A 21731-nucleotide genomic window follows, 5' to 3' on the forward strand; every position below is an offset into this window, starting at 1 on the left:
CCATGACCTCCACCCGGGGCACCACCTCCAGGAGGCCTCCCATGTAGCGAGGCTCAAGCAGGAGGTAGACCATCTCATGCTTGTAGGGGCAGTGGAAAGAGTGCCGGAGCAACTGCAAGGGAGAGGGTTCTACTCGAGGTACTTCCTCACGGGGAGGTCCATCTTAGATTTTCGAGGCCTCACCGGTACCTGCGCAAGCAACGCTTTCGGATGATCACAAACGCCTCCATCCTTACGGCACTAGACGATGGAGATTGGTTCGCAGCCCTCGACTTACAAGGTCCTACCGTTTGGGCTCTCCTCAGCCCCCAGAGTCTTCACCAAGACCTTGGCAGTGGTGTCAGCCTACCTGCACAGACAGGGGGTATTTATATTCCAGTATCTGGATGACTGCCTACTCAAAGGGGCCTCGAAGGAGGAGGTACTACGCATAATATGTGTCACAGCAGGCACGTTCTCTTCGCTCGGCCTGCTTATCAATCTGACAAAATCAAAGATAGACCCCACACAGGACATAGAGTTCGTAGGGGCACGCATAAATTCTATTACAGCGAGGGCGTATCTCCCAGAGACTCGCTTTCGGGCCATCGGCTCCCTCGCGCAAGGCTTCACCTTCAGCCCTATGGTGCCGGTTCTGACGTGCTTACAGCCGCTGGGCCACATGGCAGCAGCGACGTTTCGTAGAACAGAACGCCAGGTTACACATGCGCAGCATGCAGCATTGGCTGGCGAGCGTATACAAACCGGCAGCACACACTGTTCACAGGATGGCGTCGCCCACAACAGAGGTGCGCAAATCCCTGCAATGGTGGGTAAACCCCGGGAACCTGCTAACAAGGGTACCCTTCCACCAACCACACGTATTGGTTTTCCTTACTACAGATGCCTCCCTCATAGGGTGGGGAGCACACATGGGCGAAGAGGTGACGCAAGGGCTGTGGTCCTCCATGGAGCAGTCACTGCACACAAATATACTGGAGCTCAGAGCAGTGTTCAACGCCTGCAGACACTTTCGAGACCAAATGAAAGGCAAGGTAGTCGGGATCAGTACAGACGATACCTCCACCATGTTTTATATAAATCGGCAAGGAGGAGCTCGGTCCCGTGCCTTATGTGTAGAAGCAGTCCGGTTGTGGAACTGCTGCATCGCCAACAATATAACCTTGAAAGCCTCGTACTTACCAGGCGCTCGCAATGTGAAGGCAGACCAGCTGAGCAGGCGTTTCGCACTCACGCACGAGTGGCAGATCCGTCCCGATCTGCTGCAGCCGATTTTTCCACGCATGGGGTTTTCCCCAGATAGACCTGTTTGCTACTTAGCACAACAAGAAGTGCCCACGATTCTGCTCCAGGGCAGGACTGGGACGGGGGCCCCTGAGGGACGCCTTCGCGACCTCATGGAGGGGCCCCCTGCTTTACGCTTTCCCTCCCACAGTGCTCATCCACAAAGTGTTGCACAAAGCCAGGAGGGAAGGAACCTGAATGATCCCGATAGTCCCAACGTGGGATCGACAGCAATGGTTCCCCCTACTCCTGTGCATGTCGGACCGGCCACCGATGTCCCCTCCGGTGGCGCTGGATCTGCTCACGCAAGCCCAGGGGTCCATAGTGCATCCGCACCCCCAAGGCCTGCGACTACAAACGTGGTTAATCCATGGCTCAGCTCCCTAGAGAGCACATGTATGGAGGAAGTGCAGCAAGTCCTAGAAAGTAGCAGGAGGACTTCCACCAGGAAGACCTACAAGCAGAAATGGACTCGCTTTACGGCATGGTGTTCTACCAAACAGCTAGCCCCCTTTCGGTGCCTATGGCTGTGATATTAGAGTATTTACTGGACCTCAAGAGAGGAGGACTCTCGCTATCCTCGTTTCAGGTCCACCTGGCCGCCATTTTGGCATTCAGACACGAAGACGAAGGGCACACGGTGTTCGCCCATCCCATGGTTACCAGGTTCTTCAAAGGGCTGGTAAGCCTATACCCCCCTCAGAAACCGCTTCCACCTCCGTGGAACTTGGACCTGGTGCTTAATGCGAAAAGGGGACCACCGTTCGAGCCTTTGGCCACGGTTTCCCTCCGCCTCCTTATGATGAAGACGACCTTTCTTCTCGCAATCATGTCAGCTCGCAAGGTGAGCGAGCTTGAGGCAGTTATGGCAACGCCACCCTGCGCTGTTTTTCCAAGGAGGCGGTAACCATATGGCTGCATCCAGCCCTTGTTCCTAAAGTTTCTTTCTGAGTTTCATACTAACGAACCTATTGTTTACCCTTGTTTATCCAAAGCCTCATAACTCTAACAAGGAGGCACGCCTACACCTCCTGGACGTGAGGAGGCGCTAGCTTTCTATATGGACAGGACCAAGTCCTTCCGGAGAACGGATAGGCTCCTAGTCTCTATCGCTCCCAAATCAAAAGGAGAATGTCTCTCTTCGCAGAGAATCTCTAAGCACATCGTATCTTGCATAAAAATGTGCTACGAACTCAAAAAGACTCCTTTACTGGCCACGCCCAGGGCTCATTCCACTAGGGCGGTGGCAGCATCAACAGCCTTTTTTTTTTCAAGGGCGTTGCGCTAAAAGACATTTGCAGAGTGGCGACCTGGTCATCCTGTGACACCTTCGCCAAACATTACGCCCTTCACAGGGTATTCCAAGAGGATACCCGTCTCTCGGCAGCGGTCCTCTCGGGGACAAGCTGCACATAATCCGATTACCCACCTCCTATCTTGGGTTACTGCTGGGTAGTCACCTAATGTGGAGCACCCACGGGGACACTCGAAGAAGAAAGAAAGGTTACTCACCGTAGTAACGGTGGTTCTTCGAGATGTGTCCCCGTGGGTGCTCCACTACCCGCCCATCCTCCCCGCTCCGGATCTCTGTTTAGTGTTTTGCAGGAGCATCCGAGGCGGTTGGTCAAGGAACTGGCGGGGACCGGATCGCGCACATGGCCGGGAGCGCGCGGGGGAGCGGCGCGCGCCGGCGCATGCGCGGTCCGGCAGAGACTGCTTGGAGGATCCGATCTGCGGCGCCGGGCGAGCCCGACACCTAATGTGGAGCACCCACGGGGACACATCTCGAAGAACCACCGTTACTACGGTGAGTAACCTTTCTATCTCCTTGTCTCGTACCTCTACTTCTTTTAAACCAACTTTCCAACTCCCCGCGTGTTCTCACTGATGCCTCTGCGTTATCATCAATATTTTTCAACAACCGTATTAGTCTATCCATTCCGTATGACTCCAACACCACCCAAGTCACTTTCTGATCTCGACTGTCAAATGCCTTTTGAAAATCGATGAAGCAAATATATACATTTTTGTTCTTTCATTGAACTTTCTCTATCAGTCTTAGTGCCAATATCTGCTGTATGGTACTTCTATATTTTCTGAACCCTGCTTGCTTATCTGATATATGTTCCTCTATCTGTGATCTTAATCTCTCAGTCAGTATCATCATCAGCACCTTACCTAGATAACTCGTTAGGGCAGTCGTTCTGTAGTTCTTGCACTCCAGTGTACTTCCTTTCTTGGATATTGTCACTAACATAGATCTTGTCCATTCCTTAGGTGCCTTCCCTTCTTTCCATGCTATATTACATAGTCAGTGTATTTCCTGAATCATACTTTCTCTGCCATATTTGATCATCTCTCCCGTGATCTTATCATTTCCAGGGCTCTTGTTGTTGTAGTTTAGTTGTTTCACTGCTTTTTCTGCTTCCTGCTTTGAAATATCGGTCTTGCTCTCGATGCTCGGGGGAGATATCTCTTTCAGTTCTTCAATCAGTCTCTGAGACACTCGGGTCCAACTGTGCTTTGTATAGATCAATGCAATATCTCGTCCATCGCTGCACGATCTTCTCCCTGTTCATGAGCACTTCTTCATTCTCATTTTTGATCACCATCTGCTTTGGTTGCCATTTCCTATTAATATTCATAATTGTCTTATACACCTCCCTGGTCTTAACATTCGCCATAATACCTCTCAGTATCTTCACATTGCTCTTCTAACCGTTTCTCCTTATCCTTTCTGGTTGCTTTCCTTACCTTATTGTATTTCATCCTGTATTGCTGTTCTGCCATCTCAGAAACATCTCTTCTGATCTTCAATGCTCTTTTCTCTTGAACAAACTTCAGTGTCTTCTGGGTAATCCACTTCTTTTGTTCTTCTGGAACAGTCTGCTCAATTGCCTTTTCTATAGCAATGGCTATCCCTGCGACTCTCTTATCTAGGTCTTTCTCTGTGGCGATATTCTTAATCTTCTCTTCGAGCGCTGCTCAATCTCTTCCTCCATACTGTCAGAATGAGTTGTGTGCTGTCTGAAGGAATAACTATGTCATCAAGGGACACTATATGCTGATCTAGGATTTCACAGAATACATTGTTGAAGAAGTGCTGGAACATAGCGGGGGCATTTGACAGCCCAAATGGCATCACCAAATTTTCAAAATGGCCATAGCGGACCCAAAAGGTGGTCATTTATTTATATCTAGCCCTAATATATATGAGGTTCTATATAAGGTAAAGGCCTAATTACCTAAAGGCCTAATTTTGTAAATACTCTAGCAGCCCCTACTGCCCTGAAATTAGTGGCAGTGGGTACTAATTTCTCACTGTTATATGATTCAAGGCCTGGTAGTCTCTATAGAGATGGAGGCTGCTGTTTTTCTTCTGTCAGAGAGAAGGCACCTGATCAGATGAGGTGATTTTTATGGATGGAAACTCTTGGCCAAGTACTCCTGGAGGTACGCACGTAAGGTAACTAGCTCAGGTTCAGACATGGCATAAATGTGGCCAGATGGGACTGTCACTCCAAGCTGTAACTTGGACAATTGTAGTCCCAATGGAGTGATAGAGAGGTCTGCATTTTTCTTATCAAATATATCAGCAAAATCTCTGTGTTTGGTGGGGAGTTAAACAAGGATTCCAGCTCCCATCTCTGTCAGGCCACTCAGAGCTTCCTATATGATTAGAAACAACAAGAAGTCCTGTTATAGACTAATAGATAATCAGTGTGTCTTCTGGGTGTTTCCCATCCATAAAATCCCAGTGCTCATGATTCCTGTAGGTAAACAAGAAGGTTGTGACAGGTTTGCCAGGAGAAGCCCAAAATAAGGGGAAAATGTGGGGGAGTGTAGTGTGCTAAATTGCAGTGTCTCTCGGTGCTCCCATATTGAAAATATTCCACTGGATGTCAGTATCTATAGGCCTTAAGGATACTGAGGACCCATCAGTGGTTTCTGTTAAGTCTGGATAGCCTTGCACTGTCAGGGGACCTGCAGAGTCTGGGCTGTTCTCATCCAAAAGTTGTCTGTGTTGCGCAAATTGATGAGGGCCTTGTGGAATGGGTGGACTACCTGATTCCACCATTTGTGTCTGATGCCAGTTGGCAAGTGTGGGTTACATATGTGGCAGCAATACCATGTCTCAGCTGGAGCTTCCCTGAGGTCAGCTGGCACCATTTGAGTAATGGTGGGGGTCAACAGTGTCTGTAAGGTGTTCCAACTGGTTAATAGTGGACTAATTCCCTGGTCCAATCCAGTGCCTCCCCTGTTAGCCTGCTGACTACCAGGCCTACGTTGGCCTGGTACGAATCCTGAATTCAAGAGCTGGGACACCATACTGGCTGGGAAACAGCCTGTGCTTTTTGAAACAGGTGGGTGAATGATGGTCGCTTAAGCAACATCTGCCTGGGATTCCAGAACGTAAAAATGTAATAGTATCTGTAAATTGTGCTGCTTCAGGGCAGTTGATGTGAGGATGTCTATATGGCTGTTATGGAATCTTACTCAGTCATGGCTATTTCAAATCTTTGTATTTTTACAACAGCTTAATGTGTTGGTAAAGTCAAACAGAGCCATGTGGCTGAACATGATTGTGAACACGGCCAAAGCAGAACAAAGTAATCACAGAAGCATATGAAGTGCTCGTTAACCTCTTAAGGTCCCTTCCAGCCCTATGATTCTGTGAAATACAGTAGAGCCTCTAAGGTATGGACACCAGAGTTACAATCAACTGGATACTTTCAGGCAGCAGTGGAAACAAATAAACAAACAACAAAAAAAATACCCCAACCCAAAAACAAAACCCAAACCAAAAAACCCTACTAACCACAAACAAACCAGCAGTTACAGTACTGTGCCTGTCTTAGAGGGGTAGCCAAGTTACTCTGTATCTTCAAAAACAACAAGAAGTCCTGTGGCACTTTATAGACTAACAAAATATCTGTTAGTTTGTAAGGTGCTACCAGACTTCTTGTTGTTGTGCCTGTATTGCATCTTCAACATAGGCACATCTGGGCTGCCTGTCTTGTTCCCATTCAGACTCCCTACTCGCCATAGATTGGGGTCACTTACAGGTAGGAGGTGGTGAATGTTGTCTGGCTGGCAGGGAGACAGGCTTACAAGCTCAGAGTCCTGAAAAGAAACTTATTAAGCCACTACTGCAGCATGACCTGTAGTATAAGCTGTTGGAGCCTGAGCTCCAGCCTGAACGCTGTACTCTGGAGGAGCGGCTCAGTTTGAAAGACCTATACACTACACTGTGCATCCACTGACCATAGCAATGCCCCAGAGCATCTCACTCCTCACTCTTGAGATCAGTGGGTTAGAACCAGCTGCCTGTCCCCATCCCCACCTGCCAGGCAGCTACTGGAGAGCTGTGAGCCCCCCACTCTGAGCAGTCTACCCTGAGAAGTACCCCATAATGGCTTGTTCAAAGTTATGAACAAGTCTCTATTCCCAAGGTGTCCGTACCTCTGAGGTTTTACTGCACTTAGGCTATGTCTAGATTCCAGGCTTCTGTTGGGAGCCCGAGGTCTCCTGGCAGAAGTCTGCTGCTCCAGGATCCTTTCCTGACATCCTGGGAATCCTCATTCCATGAGAAAGAAGAGAAGTGTCAGCAGAGAGGGGTTTTCACAACATTTGGCCCTATGTAGGTGGGCCAAATGTGGGTAAAGGTTCTCCTGACAGAACCATCACCAGGAGATAGGCAAGTGCTTTGCACAAGCTAGACATACTTTAGTTATTTGGCTCAGATACTAGAAGTAGGTGAAGTGGAAGAGTTGTAGAAAACAAAATAGGAAGAGATGGAAGGAACCACACTACTGATAGCGTAGACCGGGGTGGCCAACCTGTGGCTCTGGAGCCACGTGTGACTCTTCAAAAGTATGTGGCACCTTGCACAGGTACCAACTCTGGGGCTGGAGCTACAGGTGCCAGTTTCCCAATGTACTAGGTGTACTTGATGCTCAGCCCTCAGCTCTGGCCCAGGCCCTGCCCCAACTCTGTCCCTTATGGCCTAGATCTGTGGCTGTTTGCCTGGTTGAGTGTGGCTAGCTGGCTTGAACAGTAAATATATTTTCAGAATAACGTCTAGTTCTCTATAGCAGTAGCCACTATAGTGATTAATGCTCCAAAACTAGTTGGACACCATAGGTCTAGATGGTGCTAGGTCTTGTCGTGAGTTCAGCAGACTGGATTGATGACATCTTGGGGTTCCTTCCAGTCCTATGACTGTAATTCCCCAAGTTCTGCCCCTTTCTGCCCCCACCTTTGAGCTTGCCACATTCTCTCTCCTCCCTCCTCCCTAGAACCTCTTGTATGTTGTGAAAGAGCTGATCGCAGTGAGGAGGTGGCACAGGGAGGGAGAGGAAAGCGCTGATTGGCAAGAGATGGGAGCTGATGTGAGCTGCTGACATGTTACTGTGACTCCTTGGCAATGCAGACTGGTAAATTCTGATTCCTTTCCCTGCCCAGGTTGGCCACCCCTAGAGACTGTGTCCTGCCACAGTAACTGACCTCAAGATTTCATGAAACCAAACAATGCCAAGACCAGCATGGATGATCTTTAAAACCACAAGAGAGCGACAGGCTGGGTCAGGGTTGCAATATCTCCACAAAATGGAGTCACTTGAAATGTTTCCTTTGTATTTCCAGGAAATACAGCTTTTCCGATATTATCCACTGGGCTCAAGTATCAGAGGGGTAGCCTGGTTAGTCTGTATCTGCAAAAACAATGAGAAATCCTGCAACACTTTATAGACTAACAGTCTATAACTGTTAGTCTATAAGATGCCACAGGGCTTCTTGTTGTATCCTCTGGGTCGTTCATTGGTAGCCAGGGAAACTGGAAATCTGAGACTTCTTAAACAGAGAGTAGATAAAATATTTCAGTTTCAGTTCATAGCAAATAACAGCGGGATGAGAGTATCCAAGGTTTGGTGGTGGGTGGGGGCGTGTGTGTGGTTTTTTTGTTTTGTGGTTTCTTTTTATAAACTATCTCGGTGGTTATAGATTATCTCAGCCATATTTATATGCACCATAACTGGCCTTGGTGCTTGCCTCAAATGAGCCACTGTGCAGGCCATGGAAAATTGCATCCTAGATAAAAGGAAAGGCAGAGAAGTAGGGAGATGAAAGATATTATGTTGTATGTGAGGCTTCTAAGCTTTGGAGGGAGGGGTTCAACCACAGCCTGTCTGGGGCAAGAAGAGAGGAGTACCTGGCCCAGGAATGAACTCAGGCAGCATCAAAGAGGAGGAGAGCAAGGGTTTGTGGCACACTGGCAGAGAGTTCCAGGAGCAAGGGGCAGAAGGAGGGGAGAGTATGAGGAGCATATGGAGCAAGGAAATGAGTCAGGCAGAACACTGCTGGGGATGTGTTCACATACAAAGCCCTTGGGAGCATGGAACTTGATGTTCTGGGGCAACATGATTAAAGTAGCAGTAAAGTGCTTTGAGCACATCACCACCTCCTGGCGTCACTTCATCAACTCCTTGTCACCTTCCACATAAAGTTCAGAGCTCTCTGAGGCACTGCACATGAATGTTGCATGGCATGAGGACCTGACAATCCTATGGCCAGAGAGGAGCAGCTGATGGAAGTCTCAGGGACCAAACAGCGGCATGAGCAGTAAGGGGACAGGGAGATCTTTAGCGTTAGCATGGACTGGGTTGGACAGGGCTGCACCTCCCTAGTCCTACCCACTGGCAGCAGTGGAAAGTTAGTAGCAGGGATTAGGGAGGGTCAGCACCATCAGCCAAAGGTGGCACCTGCTGCCTCCTCCTCTCCCCGCTCCCTCTCCCAGCTCCTCTCTCTCTCTTTGGATGTTTTAGGGAACCCAATATTGCAGTGTCTTGGCATGTGCACACCCTTCCGTACCCTTCTGGAGTAAAGGATTTCTTGTGTCTGTGGCAGGTTCCCATCTCAGTAGTGGGGAGCTCCTGCCAGCTGCTTCTCACATACCTCTCAAATGTTGACTCCCAACAGCAGGGGAAGGAAGGTCATTAAATGTAAACCCAGCCTTGGAGCAAGCAGATGAAGCAAGTTGTTACAAGATAGAAAGCCTTCTATTTATGGAGTGTCCTGGAGCACTACCAAGAAATCATACAGTAGGAGAACAGGCTAGGACCTGGCTTCCTACTCTCCTACTTGGTACCATAACGAGTTACTAATTTGGGCCACTTAAATTAAACTTACTAAGTACTCAGCTGGAACTGGGAGCAGTTTTGTGGGATTGTGTCCGTCTGATCACCCCTTCTCTCCAAGAAGAGCACTTTCCTGAGCAGGACTTTCCTGCCTTGCTACTCTGCCCTCAACTTGTTGCACTTTCCCCCAAGATGGTCTTTCTATTGCGTTTTCACTGTGCTGTTTTCCTGCTGCTGTGGAGAGGCACGTGGGAGAATTCCAAAATGACATTTTCTGTTTCTAGCCTTTAAATGCTGGTTATAGTTCCACTGAATTTGAACCCTTTGCAGTATAACTGACACTTAAATTTAAGACCATATGTGCAAGAAGGGGAAAGAGCAACATAGCTCTTCAGTCAGCATGACCAAGCCAGGCTCCTTGAAGAAGGATTATTTGCCTTCTTTGTGCAGGTCAGTTTCATGCATTACATGGATTCATCTCTGAAGATGCAAATTCCACCTAAATAAACCATTGTGAATCTTCGAGGAAGAAATTCTACCTCATTTTTCCAGAGTTCTCTGTAGATTTTGTTGTTGCAACCCCTATCTTTCTGCTTCTCTGCCCCTTTTTTCTGTAAGTGTTATGTTGAGCAGACTTGGACTGTGCTAACAGAGCACAATAACATAATTCCGGAAAGACCCAGGAACATGTGACCTCAGGAATATATGAACAGGCTGAACTTTCAATCAATGTTTCAGGACCATTGCTTGGAAAACTTAAAAAGCCCAAAAAGCATTTGTATAAGTCTTCCGCATAATTTCTAGTCCTGGCTGGTCACAAGATACTGGGCCTTTAAATCAAATATTTCTGATTACTATGTTATTTTCTTCCACATTTGATTCCAGTTTGGATTGCTTAGGTGAGATTTCAAACCATTAGGGAATGAATTAATGCACTGTTATTACTACACTGCTATCTGTGTGCAAGGCCCAGCCTTGCCATAAGTGTAAGAAGAAATAGCCCTCAGACCCTTAGAGTTGACACTATACAATGGACAGTGTACAAATGGAAAGTGGAGTTGTTTGCAGTGCGGTGGACAGAGGAGCTTAATATGCTACTAATTTTGCTGTATACATCTTTTATTTATTGGCGCATGGCTTCTGTTTTTATTTTGAGTGCAATCTTGGTCCTTGGTGTTTGCTGATCTGGAGAGAGCAACTGCTGAAATCATATCTGAATTTGAGTGTGTGGGAGGGGGAAATCAAGTGGTAGTCTCTCGATTATATGATCTTTAAAACTGTAGCTTCATGAGCTGGATATACATGATTTCTGTGTACGTTACTGAGCTGAGACCCTAATTTCTTTTAGGGATGTGAAATCTTGTTTAATTAGTTAACCTGTTAAACATTAGATTTAACTGAGAGAACAACAAAAAGTCTTGTGGCACCTTATAGACTAACAGATATTTTGGAGCATCTGATGAAGCAAGTCTTTGCCCACGAAAGCTTATGCTCCAAAATATTTGTTAGTCTATAAAGTGCCACAAGATTTTTTGTTGTTCTCGAAGCTACAGACTAACTGATGGATTTAACTGGTTAACTGATTAAAGGGGGCTGTGGCTGGGGAGGCTGCTCTGCATGCAGTACACCAGGGACTCAGACTGTTGTGGCCCAGCTGTAGCGTCCCTGCCCGCAGTACCCCACATGTGCATGCACATGTCACGTCTTGATTGTATTCAAGTATCCAGAAGTGAAATCAGCTGCACTTTTACTCAAGTAACTTTTGGGGTATTTTCCCCACCTCTGGTTCTCTGGACATGTCTGTACTATTCTGCCCAGTCTGACAGCGGTTTCATCCCATTATTTGCCTCTTTCCTCAGTGATGGTCCCATCTGTCGAATCTGCCATGAAGGTGGAAATGGGGAGGGGCTGCTTTCTCCCTGCGACTGCACAGGAACACTGGGGACTGTGCACAAGAGCTGCCTGGAAAAATGGCTCTCCTCCTCCAACACTAGTTACTGTGAGCTCTGCCACACTGAGTTTGTCGTGGAGAGAAGACCAAGGCCACTCACAGAGGTACCACTTTTCTCCTACTTGGCTTTCATATATACTTTACCCTTTGAAGGATGTAACAGTATTTAATACAGTACCCTGAGGTACTGTCAGGTCTGGTAGGCTATGCATTCAGCCTGTCCGTAAAGCTCTGTATTTAGCAAAACATGAATCACTTCCTACCTTCAGAGAGAGAGAGAGAGAGAGAGAGAGTGTGTGTGTGGTGTTTGTTTTTTTTTAAATTAACTTTGAACCTGCGTAGTTAGTTTTCTAAAAGCTGAATGACTTGCAATAGGTTCCACACAGTGCTTTGTTTCTAGAAAAAAAGGTGGAGGAACTCAAGCCTCAAACCACCTCACAGACCCCTGACCCATTCCAAGGACCCGGCCCGCCCCCTGGTGGTCAGAGTGGGGGGGGCACTGCATGTGTGCAGCTCTCTTGGGCCACATTTCTTCACCCTCTGTTGCCCCTTTCGCCACCACATGTGACGAACAGGGAGCGCAGCCCAGCTGCCTTCCAAAATGGCGGCGGCAGTGTCAGGGGGGAAAAAAGGTGCCTTCTAGCAGAAAAAAAGCCCTGGTTCTACAGATAGATGAAACAGTCTCCCAAAGTCACATGGTGTATTGTTCTCAACCAAAGCTTTGTTTTGGATATAGACAATTAGATCATCTCCTTTTTAATGCCCGATAACCAGCATTGATTAAAAAAATTACCGGGAAAATAATTTTTTGTCAATTTTAATAAAATTAATATAGTATGAGTATATATGACACTATAAAATGCCTTGATGTAGTAACATGAAATGTAAGCAATCCGTGGAAGAGCAGAGTTCATGCCTCTGGTCTGACTAGGAGTTGGCTGAGAGCCAGATAAATTCTGTAGGGGAGAGTTGGAGAATGGGGGTAAAGTTAAGATATTTGTTGTTAGTCTCTGTAGAGAATGCCACATTTGGGTGAATGAGGTGGTCAGAGAACTATAAATCTCTCATTATGGTAGAGACCGCAAACAAAAATGCTGTGGAATGCAGAATTGTTTCTATTTGCTCTGTTGGCCATACCTAAGTATAATTCTGTCTTGTTGAATGTGATGTCCCATTTATTAAATTAATATTCATGTGCAGTGTGGCTTCAATAAATGTTTTTTTTTCTACGTCCTCCCCTGTACTTTGGCATCTAATATCTAGATGTTGCTTTTCTGTAGTTAAGAACATAAGAACATAAGAATGGCCATACTGGGTCAGACCAAAGGTCCATCCAGCCCAGTATCCCGTCTGCCAACAGTGGCCAATGCCAAGTGCCCCAGAGAAGGAGAACAGAAGACAATGATCAAGTGATTTATCTCCTGCCATCCATCTCCTGCCTTTGTACTGAAGGCTAGGGCACCATACTTTACCCCTGGCTAATAGCCATTTATGGCCTAACCTGCAAAAATTTATCGAGCTCTTTTTTAAACCCTAATAGAGTCCTGGCCTTCACAGCCTCCTCCGGCAAGGAGTTCCACAGGTTGACTGTGCGCTGTGTGAAGAAAAATTTCCTTTTATTAGTTTTGAACCTACTACCCATCAATTTCATTTGGTGTCCCCTAGTTCTTGTATTATGGGAAAAGGTAAATAATTTTTCACTTTCTCCACACCATTCATGATTTTATATACCTCTATCATATCACCCCTCAATCGCCTCTGTTCCAGACTGAAAAGTCCCAGTCTCTCTAGCCTCTCCCCATATGGGACCCGTTCCAAACCCCTAATCATCTTAGTCGCCCTTTTCTGTACCTTTTCTAATGCCAATATATCTTTTTTGAGGTGAGGAGACCACATCTGCACACAGTACTCAAGATGTGGGCGTACCATAGTTTTATATAGGGGAAGTATGATATCTTTTGTCTTATTATCTATCCCTTTTTTTTTAAATAATTCCTAACATCCTATCTGCTTTACTAACTGCCGCTGCACACTGCGTGGATGTCTTCAGAGAACTATCCACTATAACTCCAAGATCCCTTTCCTGATCTGTCGTAGCTAAATTTGACCCCATCATGTTGTACGTGTAATTTGGGTTATTTTTTCCAATGTGCATTACCTTACACTTACCCACATTAAATTTCATTTGCCATTTTGCTGCCCAATCACTCAGTTTGCTGACATCTTTTTGTAGTTCTTCACAATCCCTTTTGGTTTTGATTGTCCTGAACAACTTGGTGTCATCTGCAAACTTTGCCACCTCACTGCTTACCTCATTTTCCAGATCATTGATGAACACGTTGAACAGGATCGGTCCCAGGACTGACTCCTGGGGAACACCACTAGTTACCCCACTCCATTGTGAAAATTTACCATTTATTCCAACCCTTTGTTTTCTGCCTTTTAACCAATTCCCAATCCATGAAAGGATCTTTCATCCTATCCCATGACCGCCTAATTTACATAAAAGCCTTGGTGTGGGACCGTGTCAAAGGCTTTCTGGAAACCTAGGTATATTATGTCCACTGGGTGCCCCTTGTCCGCATGTTTATTAACCCCTTCAAAGAATTCTAATAGATTAGTTAGAAACGACTTCCCTCTGCAGCAACCATGCTGACTTTTGCCCAACAATTCGTGCTCTTCTACGTGCCTTGCAATTTTATTCTTTACTATTGTTTCTACTAATTTGCCTGGTACTGATGTTAGACTTATCGGTCTATAATTGCCAGGGTCTCCTCTGGAGCCTTTTTTAAATATTGGAATTATATTGGCCATCTTCCAGTCATTGGGTACCGAAGCGGATTTAAAGGATAGGTTACAAACCACTGTTAATAACTCCACAATTTCACATTTGAGTTCTTTCAGAACCCTTGGGTGAATACCGTCTGGTCCTGGAGACTTGTTACTATTCAGCTTATCAATTAACTCCAAAACCTCCTCTAATGTCACTTCAATGTGGGAGAGTTACTCAGATTTGTCACCTAAAAAGGCTGGCTCAGATTTAGGAACCTCTGTAACATCCTCAGCCGTGAAGACTGAATCAAAGAAATCATTTAATCGCTCCGCAATGGCACTGTCTTCCTTGATCGCTCCTTTTATATCTTTATCGTCGAAGGGCCCCACTGCTTCTTTAGCGGGCTTCCTGCTTCTAATGTATTTAAAAAACATTTTACTATCGTTTTTTGAATTTTTGGCTAGCTGTTACTCAAAATGTTTTTTGGCTTTTCTTACTATGTTATGACACTTAATTTGGGAGTGTTTGTATTCCTTCCTATTTTCCTCACTAGGATTTGACTTCCACTTTTTAAAAGCTGCCCTTTTCTCTCTCACTGCCTTTTTAACATGGCTGTTAAGCCATGGTGGTTCTTTGTTAGGTCTCTTACTGTGTTTTTTTTTATTTGGGGTATTCATTTAAGTTGGGCGTCTAGTATGGTGTCTTTAAACAGTTTCCATGCAGCTTCCAGGGATTTTAGTTTAGTTACTCTACCTTTTTAGTTTCTGTTTAACTAGCTTCCTCATTTTAGTGTAATTCCCCTTTTTGAAATTAAATGCCAGAGTGTTTGACCATTGCGGTGTTCTTCCCAACACAGGAATATTAAAAGTTATTATATTGTGGTCACTATTTCCAAGCGGTCCAGTAACAGTTACCTCTTGGACCAGATCCTGCATTCCAGTCAGGACTAGATCGAGAATTGACTCTCCCCTTGTGGGTTCCTGCACTAGCTGCTCCAAGAAGTAGTCATTTAAGGCATCAAGAAATTTAATCTCTGAATCCCGTCCTGAGGTGACATGTACCCAATCAATATGGGGATAATTGAAATCTCCTATTATTACTGTGTTTTTTATTGTGATAGCCTCTTTAATCTCCCTTAACATTTCAGCATCACTATCACTGTCCTGGTTAGGTGGTCGGTAATATATTCCTAAAGCCATATTCATATTAGAGGAATGAATTGTTATCCATAATGATTCTATGGAACATTTTGATTCCTTTAGGATTTTTGTTTCATTTGATTCTATATTATCCTTCACATATAGTACCACTCCGCCACCCGCACGACCTGTTCTGTCTTTCCGATATAATTTATATCCCGGTATGATAGTGTCCCACTGATTGTCCTCATTCCACCATGTTTCTGTGATGCCTATTATGTCAACTTCCTCCTTTGATATGAGGTACTCCAGTTCACCCATCTTATTAGACAGACTCCTAGCATTTGTGTAAAAGCACTTTAAAAAACCACCACTATTTATATGTCCACCTTTCACAGACGCCTTGGATTTTTTTATATGCGATTGTTTCACATTTGATCTTGCCCATATATTATTTCCCACGTTCCCTATCTGACTAACTTCTAGGGCATCCCTATCTATGGAGCCTCGTGTAAGAGAAGTCTCCATCCGATCCACGTCCTCCCCCGCACCAATCGGCTTTCCCCCACCTCTTAGTTTAAAAACTGCTCTACGACCTTTTTAATGTTTAATGCCAGCAGTCTGGATCCACCTTGATTTAGGTGGAGCCCATCATTCCTGTATAGGCTCCCCCACCCCAAAAGTGTCCCCAGTTCCTAATAAACCTAAACCCCTCTTCCCTACACCATCGTCTCATCCACGCATTGAGACTCTGAAGTTCTGCCTGTCTATCTGGCCCTGCGCGTGGAACTGGAAGCATTTCAGAGAATCCCACCATAGATGTTCTGGATTTCAGTCTCTTTCCTAGTAACCTAAATTTGGCCTCCAGAACATCTCTTCTACCCTTCCCTATGTCATTGGTACCGACATGTACCACAACCACCGGCTCCTCCCCAGCACTGCCCATAAGTCTGTCTAAATGCCTCGAGAGATCCGCAACCTTCGCACCAGGCAGGCAAGTCACCATACGGTTCTCCCGGTCATCACAAACCCAACTATCTATATTTCTAATGATCGAATCCCCCAGTACTAAAACCTGCTTCTTCCTAACAGCTGGTGCTCCCTCCCCCGGAGAAGTATCCTCGGCACGAGAGGATACCATAGCACCCTCTGGGAGGAGGGTCCCAACTATGGGATGGTTTCCCTCTGCTCCCATTGACTGCTCTCCTTCCCTGAGCGTTTCTTCCTCTGTAACAGCATCAGGACTGTCAGATTGGAGGTGGGACAACCCTACTATGTCCCGGAAAGTCTCATCAACAAACACCTCTGCCTTCCTTAGCTCCTCCAGTTCAGCCACCCTGGCCTCCAAAGCATGCACTCGGTCTCTGAGGGCCAGGAGCTCCTTGCATCGAGTGCACACATACGCCACCCGCCCACAGGGTAGGTAGTTATACATATTGCACTCGACACAATAAACAGGATAGCTCCCACTCTGCTGCTGGGCTTCTGCCTCCATGTCCTATTCTAATTATATATGAGGGTTTAATTAAATGTTTCAGATAGAGGTTGTTATAAAGGATTTAAGTTTAAGGGCAATAGAAGTCACTGGCTCCCTCCAAGCTCCCCCTCTAAACTCCCCTCTCAAAACTCCCTCCTGTTAGCACTCACCCTGTTCGGAAGCACACGGTCGCAAAACTCCCTGGTCGCTTACTAGCGGGCTTTAAGTGCTCGGCCTCCCTGAGAGCTCCTCCCTCTGCTTACAGCTCAGCCAATCAGCACACGGCGTTTCAATTCAAACCTAATCGAGACTCTCAGCTTCCAACTGCCTGCCTGAGCACACGGCCTTTCAAACAAACACTCAGCTCAGCACTCCAAACTCCAAACAAACACACACACAAGCCCAGAACCCCGCAAACACAAGCAGCCACTTACCCCACCGTGCTTTAGTTTGCTCCTTCCTTCTCCTCCTCCAGGAGAGCCTCTCAAAACTCCCTCCTGTTCGCAAGCACCCGGTCGCAAAACTCGTAGTTTTCTTATGCCCAGGAAATTATATGCATCTTGTCCAAGACATATGAGGCATGATATATTTTTGATGCTGTGTGTCATGGACCCGTCCTTAGTGCATGACCCTGACACACTTGAAAGGATTTGGTTTGAAGGTCAGAAAGTCCAGTTCCTTCCCCTCTTTAGCTCTGTTCTGCCTATTTGCAGTGTCACATCTCCAGCTCATTAGAAAGGTCTTTCCGTACAGGATAGGAAGGTGTCTTGGAGCAGAGGTCAGCAACCTTTGTACAGTCCAAGTGCTTGTGATACTTTTTAAAGTCACAAATAGTCCTACTTACAATAGTTTAATTAATAAATAAGTTACAGAGCTTTACCATTTAAGTGGTGATTGGTAGCATTAGCTGTTCTTTTGTGAATCCACAGGTGGCCTGGCTTTGTGCAAGCTCCCAGCTGTCTGAGGGAGGAGGGCTGGGGCTGAGCTGCCTGTTGTGCTGATGAAAATCAGCTTGCTTGCCATTCTTAGCATTTGTGCTAGGCATTGCTGATCCGTGTCTTAGACGAACTGATCTTTCAGAATTATCAAATCTCTGTGCAGCTACTATGTTATATCTACTGAAGACTTTGGCTCTCAAGCTGAGGATGAGCATTGCTCAGTGATGTTTTTAAATTGCAGATGTTTCCTTTGAGATGAATAAATAACCTGTGAGTTACAGTGACAGGGGACAGAAGCTGACTTTGTCAGAAACCTTTATTACAAAAGAGACTTGATGAGGTTTCAAAGACAAATAGATTTGAAAAATCATTAGAATCATGGCGGGTAGGAGGGACCACAAGGCTCATCTAGTCAGACTGCCTGTCCAGATGAAGGATTTATTATGTCTAAACCATCGAAGACAGATCATTAACCAGCCTCCATTTGAAAACCTCCAGCAAAACACTTCCCACACCCCTGTAGGCAGGCTGCTCTATTTTCCGAACAGGAAGTTTTTGCTGAGATTTAATCTAAATCTGCTGTGCTGGAGTTTGAATCCATTACCTCTTGTCCTCTCTGTGGCAAGAGAGAGCAACTTTGTTCCATATTTTTATTGCAGCCTTTCATATATGTGAAGAACATTTATCACGTTCCCCACAATCTCCTCTTTATCCAAATTAAACATGCCATGGTCCTTCAACCTCTGCTTGTGTGGCTTGCATTCCATCTTTGATCATATCTGTGGGTCACCTTCACATCCTTTCTATACATTGGTGACAAAAATTGGGCACAGTAATCCAGCTGAAGCCTCGCCTGCACTGAAATAGAAGTTGGGGGGGAACCTGGGCTGCAGCGACCATGAGAGCGTAGATTTCAGGATCCGGATGAAAGGAAGAAAGGGGAGCAGTAACATACAGACCCTTGATTTCAGAAGAGCAGACTTTGATTCCCTAAGAGATCAGATGAGCAGGATCCCTTGGGAAAAGAAGATGAAGGAGAAAAGAGTTGAAGAGAACTGGAAGTATTTTAAAGAAGTCTTACTGAAGGCACAGGAACAAAAAAATCCCGCTGCGTAGTAAGAAATGCAAACATGGTAGGCAACCAGCTTGGCTTAACAGGGAAATCCTTAGTCAGCTTAAATTCAAAAAGGATGCATACAAGAAATGGAAACGAGGACAGTTGACTAAGGAGGAGTATAAACATACGGCTGGAGAATGCCGGGCAGTAATAAGGAAGATGAAAGCACAATTGGAACTGCAGCTGGCAAGGGATATGAAGAGTAACAAGAAGGGTTTCTACAGGCATGTGAACAATAAACAGGTTATCAGAGAAGGTGTGGGGCCGTTACTGGATGAGGGAGGTAACCTAGTGACGGATGATGCAGGAAAAGCTAAAGTACTCAATGCTTTTTTTGCCTCAGTCTTCACAAAGTCAGCTTCCCAATGATGGTCCTAGATGATGCAGTACAAGAAGGTGGAGGGCAGTCATCTGTGGGGAAGGAACAAGTTCTGAGCCATCTGGAAAAACTAGATGTGCACAAGTCCATGGGTCTGGATTTAATGCACCCCAGGGTACTGAGGGAATTGGCAGAGGTCATTGCTGAACCTTTGGCCATTATCGTTGAAGACTCTTGGAAATCGGGGGACATACCGGATGACTGGAAGAAGGCAAACGTAATGCCCATCTTTAAAAAAGGAAAGAAGGACAATGCAGGGAACTATAGACCCGTCAGCCTTACCTCAATCCCTGGGAAAACAATGCAGGGAATCCTCAAGGAATCCATTTTGAAGCACTTGGAAGAGGAGAAAGTGATCAAAAGTAGCCAACATGGATTCACCAGGGGCAAGTCCTGCCTCACCAATCTGATCAGCTTCTATGACAACATAACAAGCTCTGTGGACATGAGGAAGTCAGTGGATGTGATATACCTTGACTTCAGCAAGGCTTTTGATACGGTCTCCCACAACATTCTTGTCCATAAGTTAAGGAAATATGGATTGGATCCTTGGACTATAAGATGGATAGAAAGCTGGCTTGATGGTCGGGCCCAACGGGTAGTGGTCAGTGGCTCAATATCTGGATGGCGGTCTGTTTCAAGCGGAGTGCCGCAAGGCTCGGTTCTGGGGCCGGTGTTATTCAACATCTTTATTAATGACCTGGATGAGGCACTGGATTGCACCCTCAGCAAGTTTGCAGATGACACAAAACTAGGAGAGAGGTAGATACGTTGGAGGGTAGAGAGAGAATCCAGAGGGACCTGGATAAATTGGAGGACTGGGCCAAAAGAAATCTGATGCGGTTCAATAATGAGAAATGTAGAGTCCTGCACCTGGGGCGAAAGAATCCCAAACATTGTTACAGGCTGGGGACCAACTGGCTCAGCAGCAGTATGATGGAAAGGGACCTCTGGGTTATGGTGGATGAAAGGCTGGATATGAGTAATCAGTGTGCCCTTGTAGCCAAGAAAGCTAACGACATACTAGGGTACATTAGGAGGAGCATTTTGAGCAGATCTAGGGAAGTGGTTATTCCTCTTTATTTGGCACTGGTGAGGCCACATCTGGAATATTGTGTCCAGTTTTGGGGCCCCCCAGTATAAAAAGGATGTGGATTTGCTAGAGCACGTTCAGCGAAGGGCAACAAAAATGATTAAGGGTCTGGAGCACAAGACCTATGAGGATAGGCTGAGGGATTTGGGCTTGTTTAGCTTACAGAAGAGAAGACTTAGAAGTGATTTAATAGCAGCCTTCAACTTCCTGAAGGGGAGCTCTAAAGAGGAAGGTGAGAAATTGTTCTCAGTGGTGTCTGATGGCAGAACAAGGAGAAATGGTCAGAAGTTGAAGAGGGAAAGGTGTAGGTTAGATATTAGGAAAAACTTGTTCACCAGGCGGGTGGTGAAGCATTGGAATGCGTTGCCTAGAGAGGTGGTGGATTCTCCATCCCCTGAGGTTTTTAAGTCCCGGCTGGACAAGGTCCTGGCTGGGATGACTTAGTGGGGGTTGATCCTGCTTGAAGCAGGGGGCTGGACTAGATGACCTCCTGAGGTCCCTTCCAGCCGTGTGATTCTGTGAGTAGAGCAGTACTATTACCTCCCATGATTTGAATGCTTTGCCTGTTAATGCCACCTCAGGGGGTAGTGGTTTGGGGTTGTTTTGCAGCACAGCACTTCTGACTCATGGTGTGGTTACGATCCACCACAACTTCCAGATCTTTTTCAGTTATGTTGCTGCCAAGCTCGTTATCCTTTCACTTTGTAAATTTGGCTTTCTTCCTTAAGTGTAGCAGCTGTGACAAAGCTCCAAACTTGTCCGCCTTGGGTCCTGCACTTCATGGCAGTTTAAGTACGGCCTCAGAGACTCACCAGATCCGTGCTACTGCCTGGGTCATGGCCTCACTGAGCCATTCTCATCATTGGTGCAGTCCAAAATATAGTAATTAGTGTAGGAGACCCCCTTAGGTGTGCCCGGTCCTTTCCTACCCTCTAGGGCTGCCCTGGGGTGTGGAGTGGTCTGGGAGGAACCCAGACCCCTCTCACATGTACTGGATTCTGGCCCAGAGACCCTCGGCATCTGCAGCGGCTTCCCTCCCTGGGCCCTCCTGGCACAGCAACTGCCTCCCTGGGCCACTTCTACCAGATGCTTCCCCAGGTGGTTGCAGCAGCCCTCTCTTGGGAGTTCTTTCACACTCCTTGCTTCCTCCTCATCTGTCCTGTATCTCCTTCCCCCTGGTCACCTGAGGGAGGCCCTTCTGAAGGGTTCTGCAGGCCTTAATTAGCTCCAGGTGCTGAATTAGTAGCAGGTGCTGGTTTAGCCTGCTGCTGCTGGCTGATCCTGAATAAGCCTCAGTGTGTAGGGAACATACCCCCAAGAGGCTGCTGTAGCCTGCTGCAGGCTGTGGTCTATCACGTGTCCTCCCCCACAGCTCAACCCATAGGGGTTGGGCAACTTGGGATGCGCAGCAGTGCATTCAGGAGAGGCCATCAGCCTTTCCATGG

At 46.4% G+C, this 21731-nt stretch overlaps 1 protein-coding gene across 4 annotated transcripts in view; it reads left to right on the forward strand.

Moving 5' to 3' along the window:
* Positions 1 to 21731, forward strand: part of MARCHF2 (membrane associated ring-CH-type finger 2) — a 101514-nt gene that overhangs the window by 41861 nt on the left and 37922 nt on the right. For all 4 annotated transcript variants that reach the window (XM_074978151.1, XM_074978153.1, XM_074978152.1 and 1 more), the window contains one exon: positions 11279 to 11474. In XM_074978151.1, the coding sequence (XP_074834252.1) occupies positions 11279 to 11474 (196 nt within the window). The remainder of the gene's footprint in view (positions 1 to 11278; positions 11475 to 21731) is intronic.

The sequence above is a fragment of the Carettochelys insculpta genome, chromosome 27 (genome assembly GCF_033958435.1).
Source record: "Carettochelys insculpta isolate YL-2023 chromosome 27, ASM3395843v1, whole genome shotgun sequence".
Taxonomy (NCBI): domain Eukaryota; kingdom Metazoa; phylum Chordata; order Testudines; family Carettochelyidae; genus Carettochelys; species Carettochelys insculpta.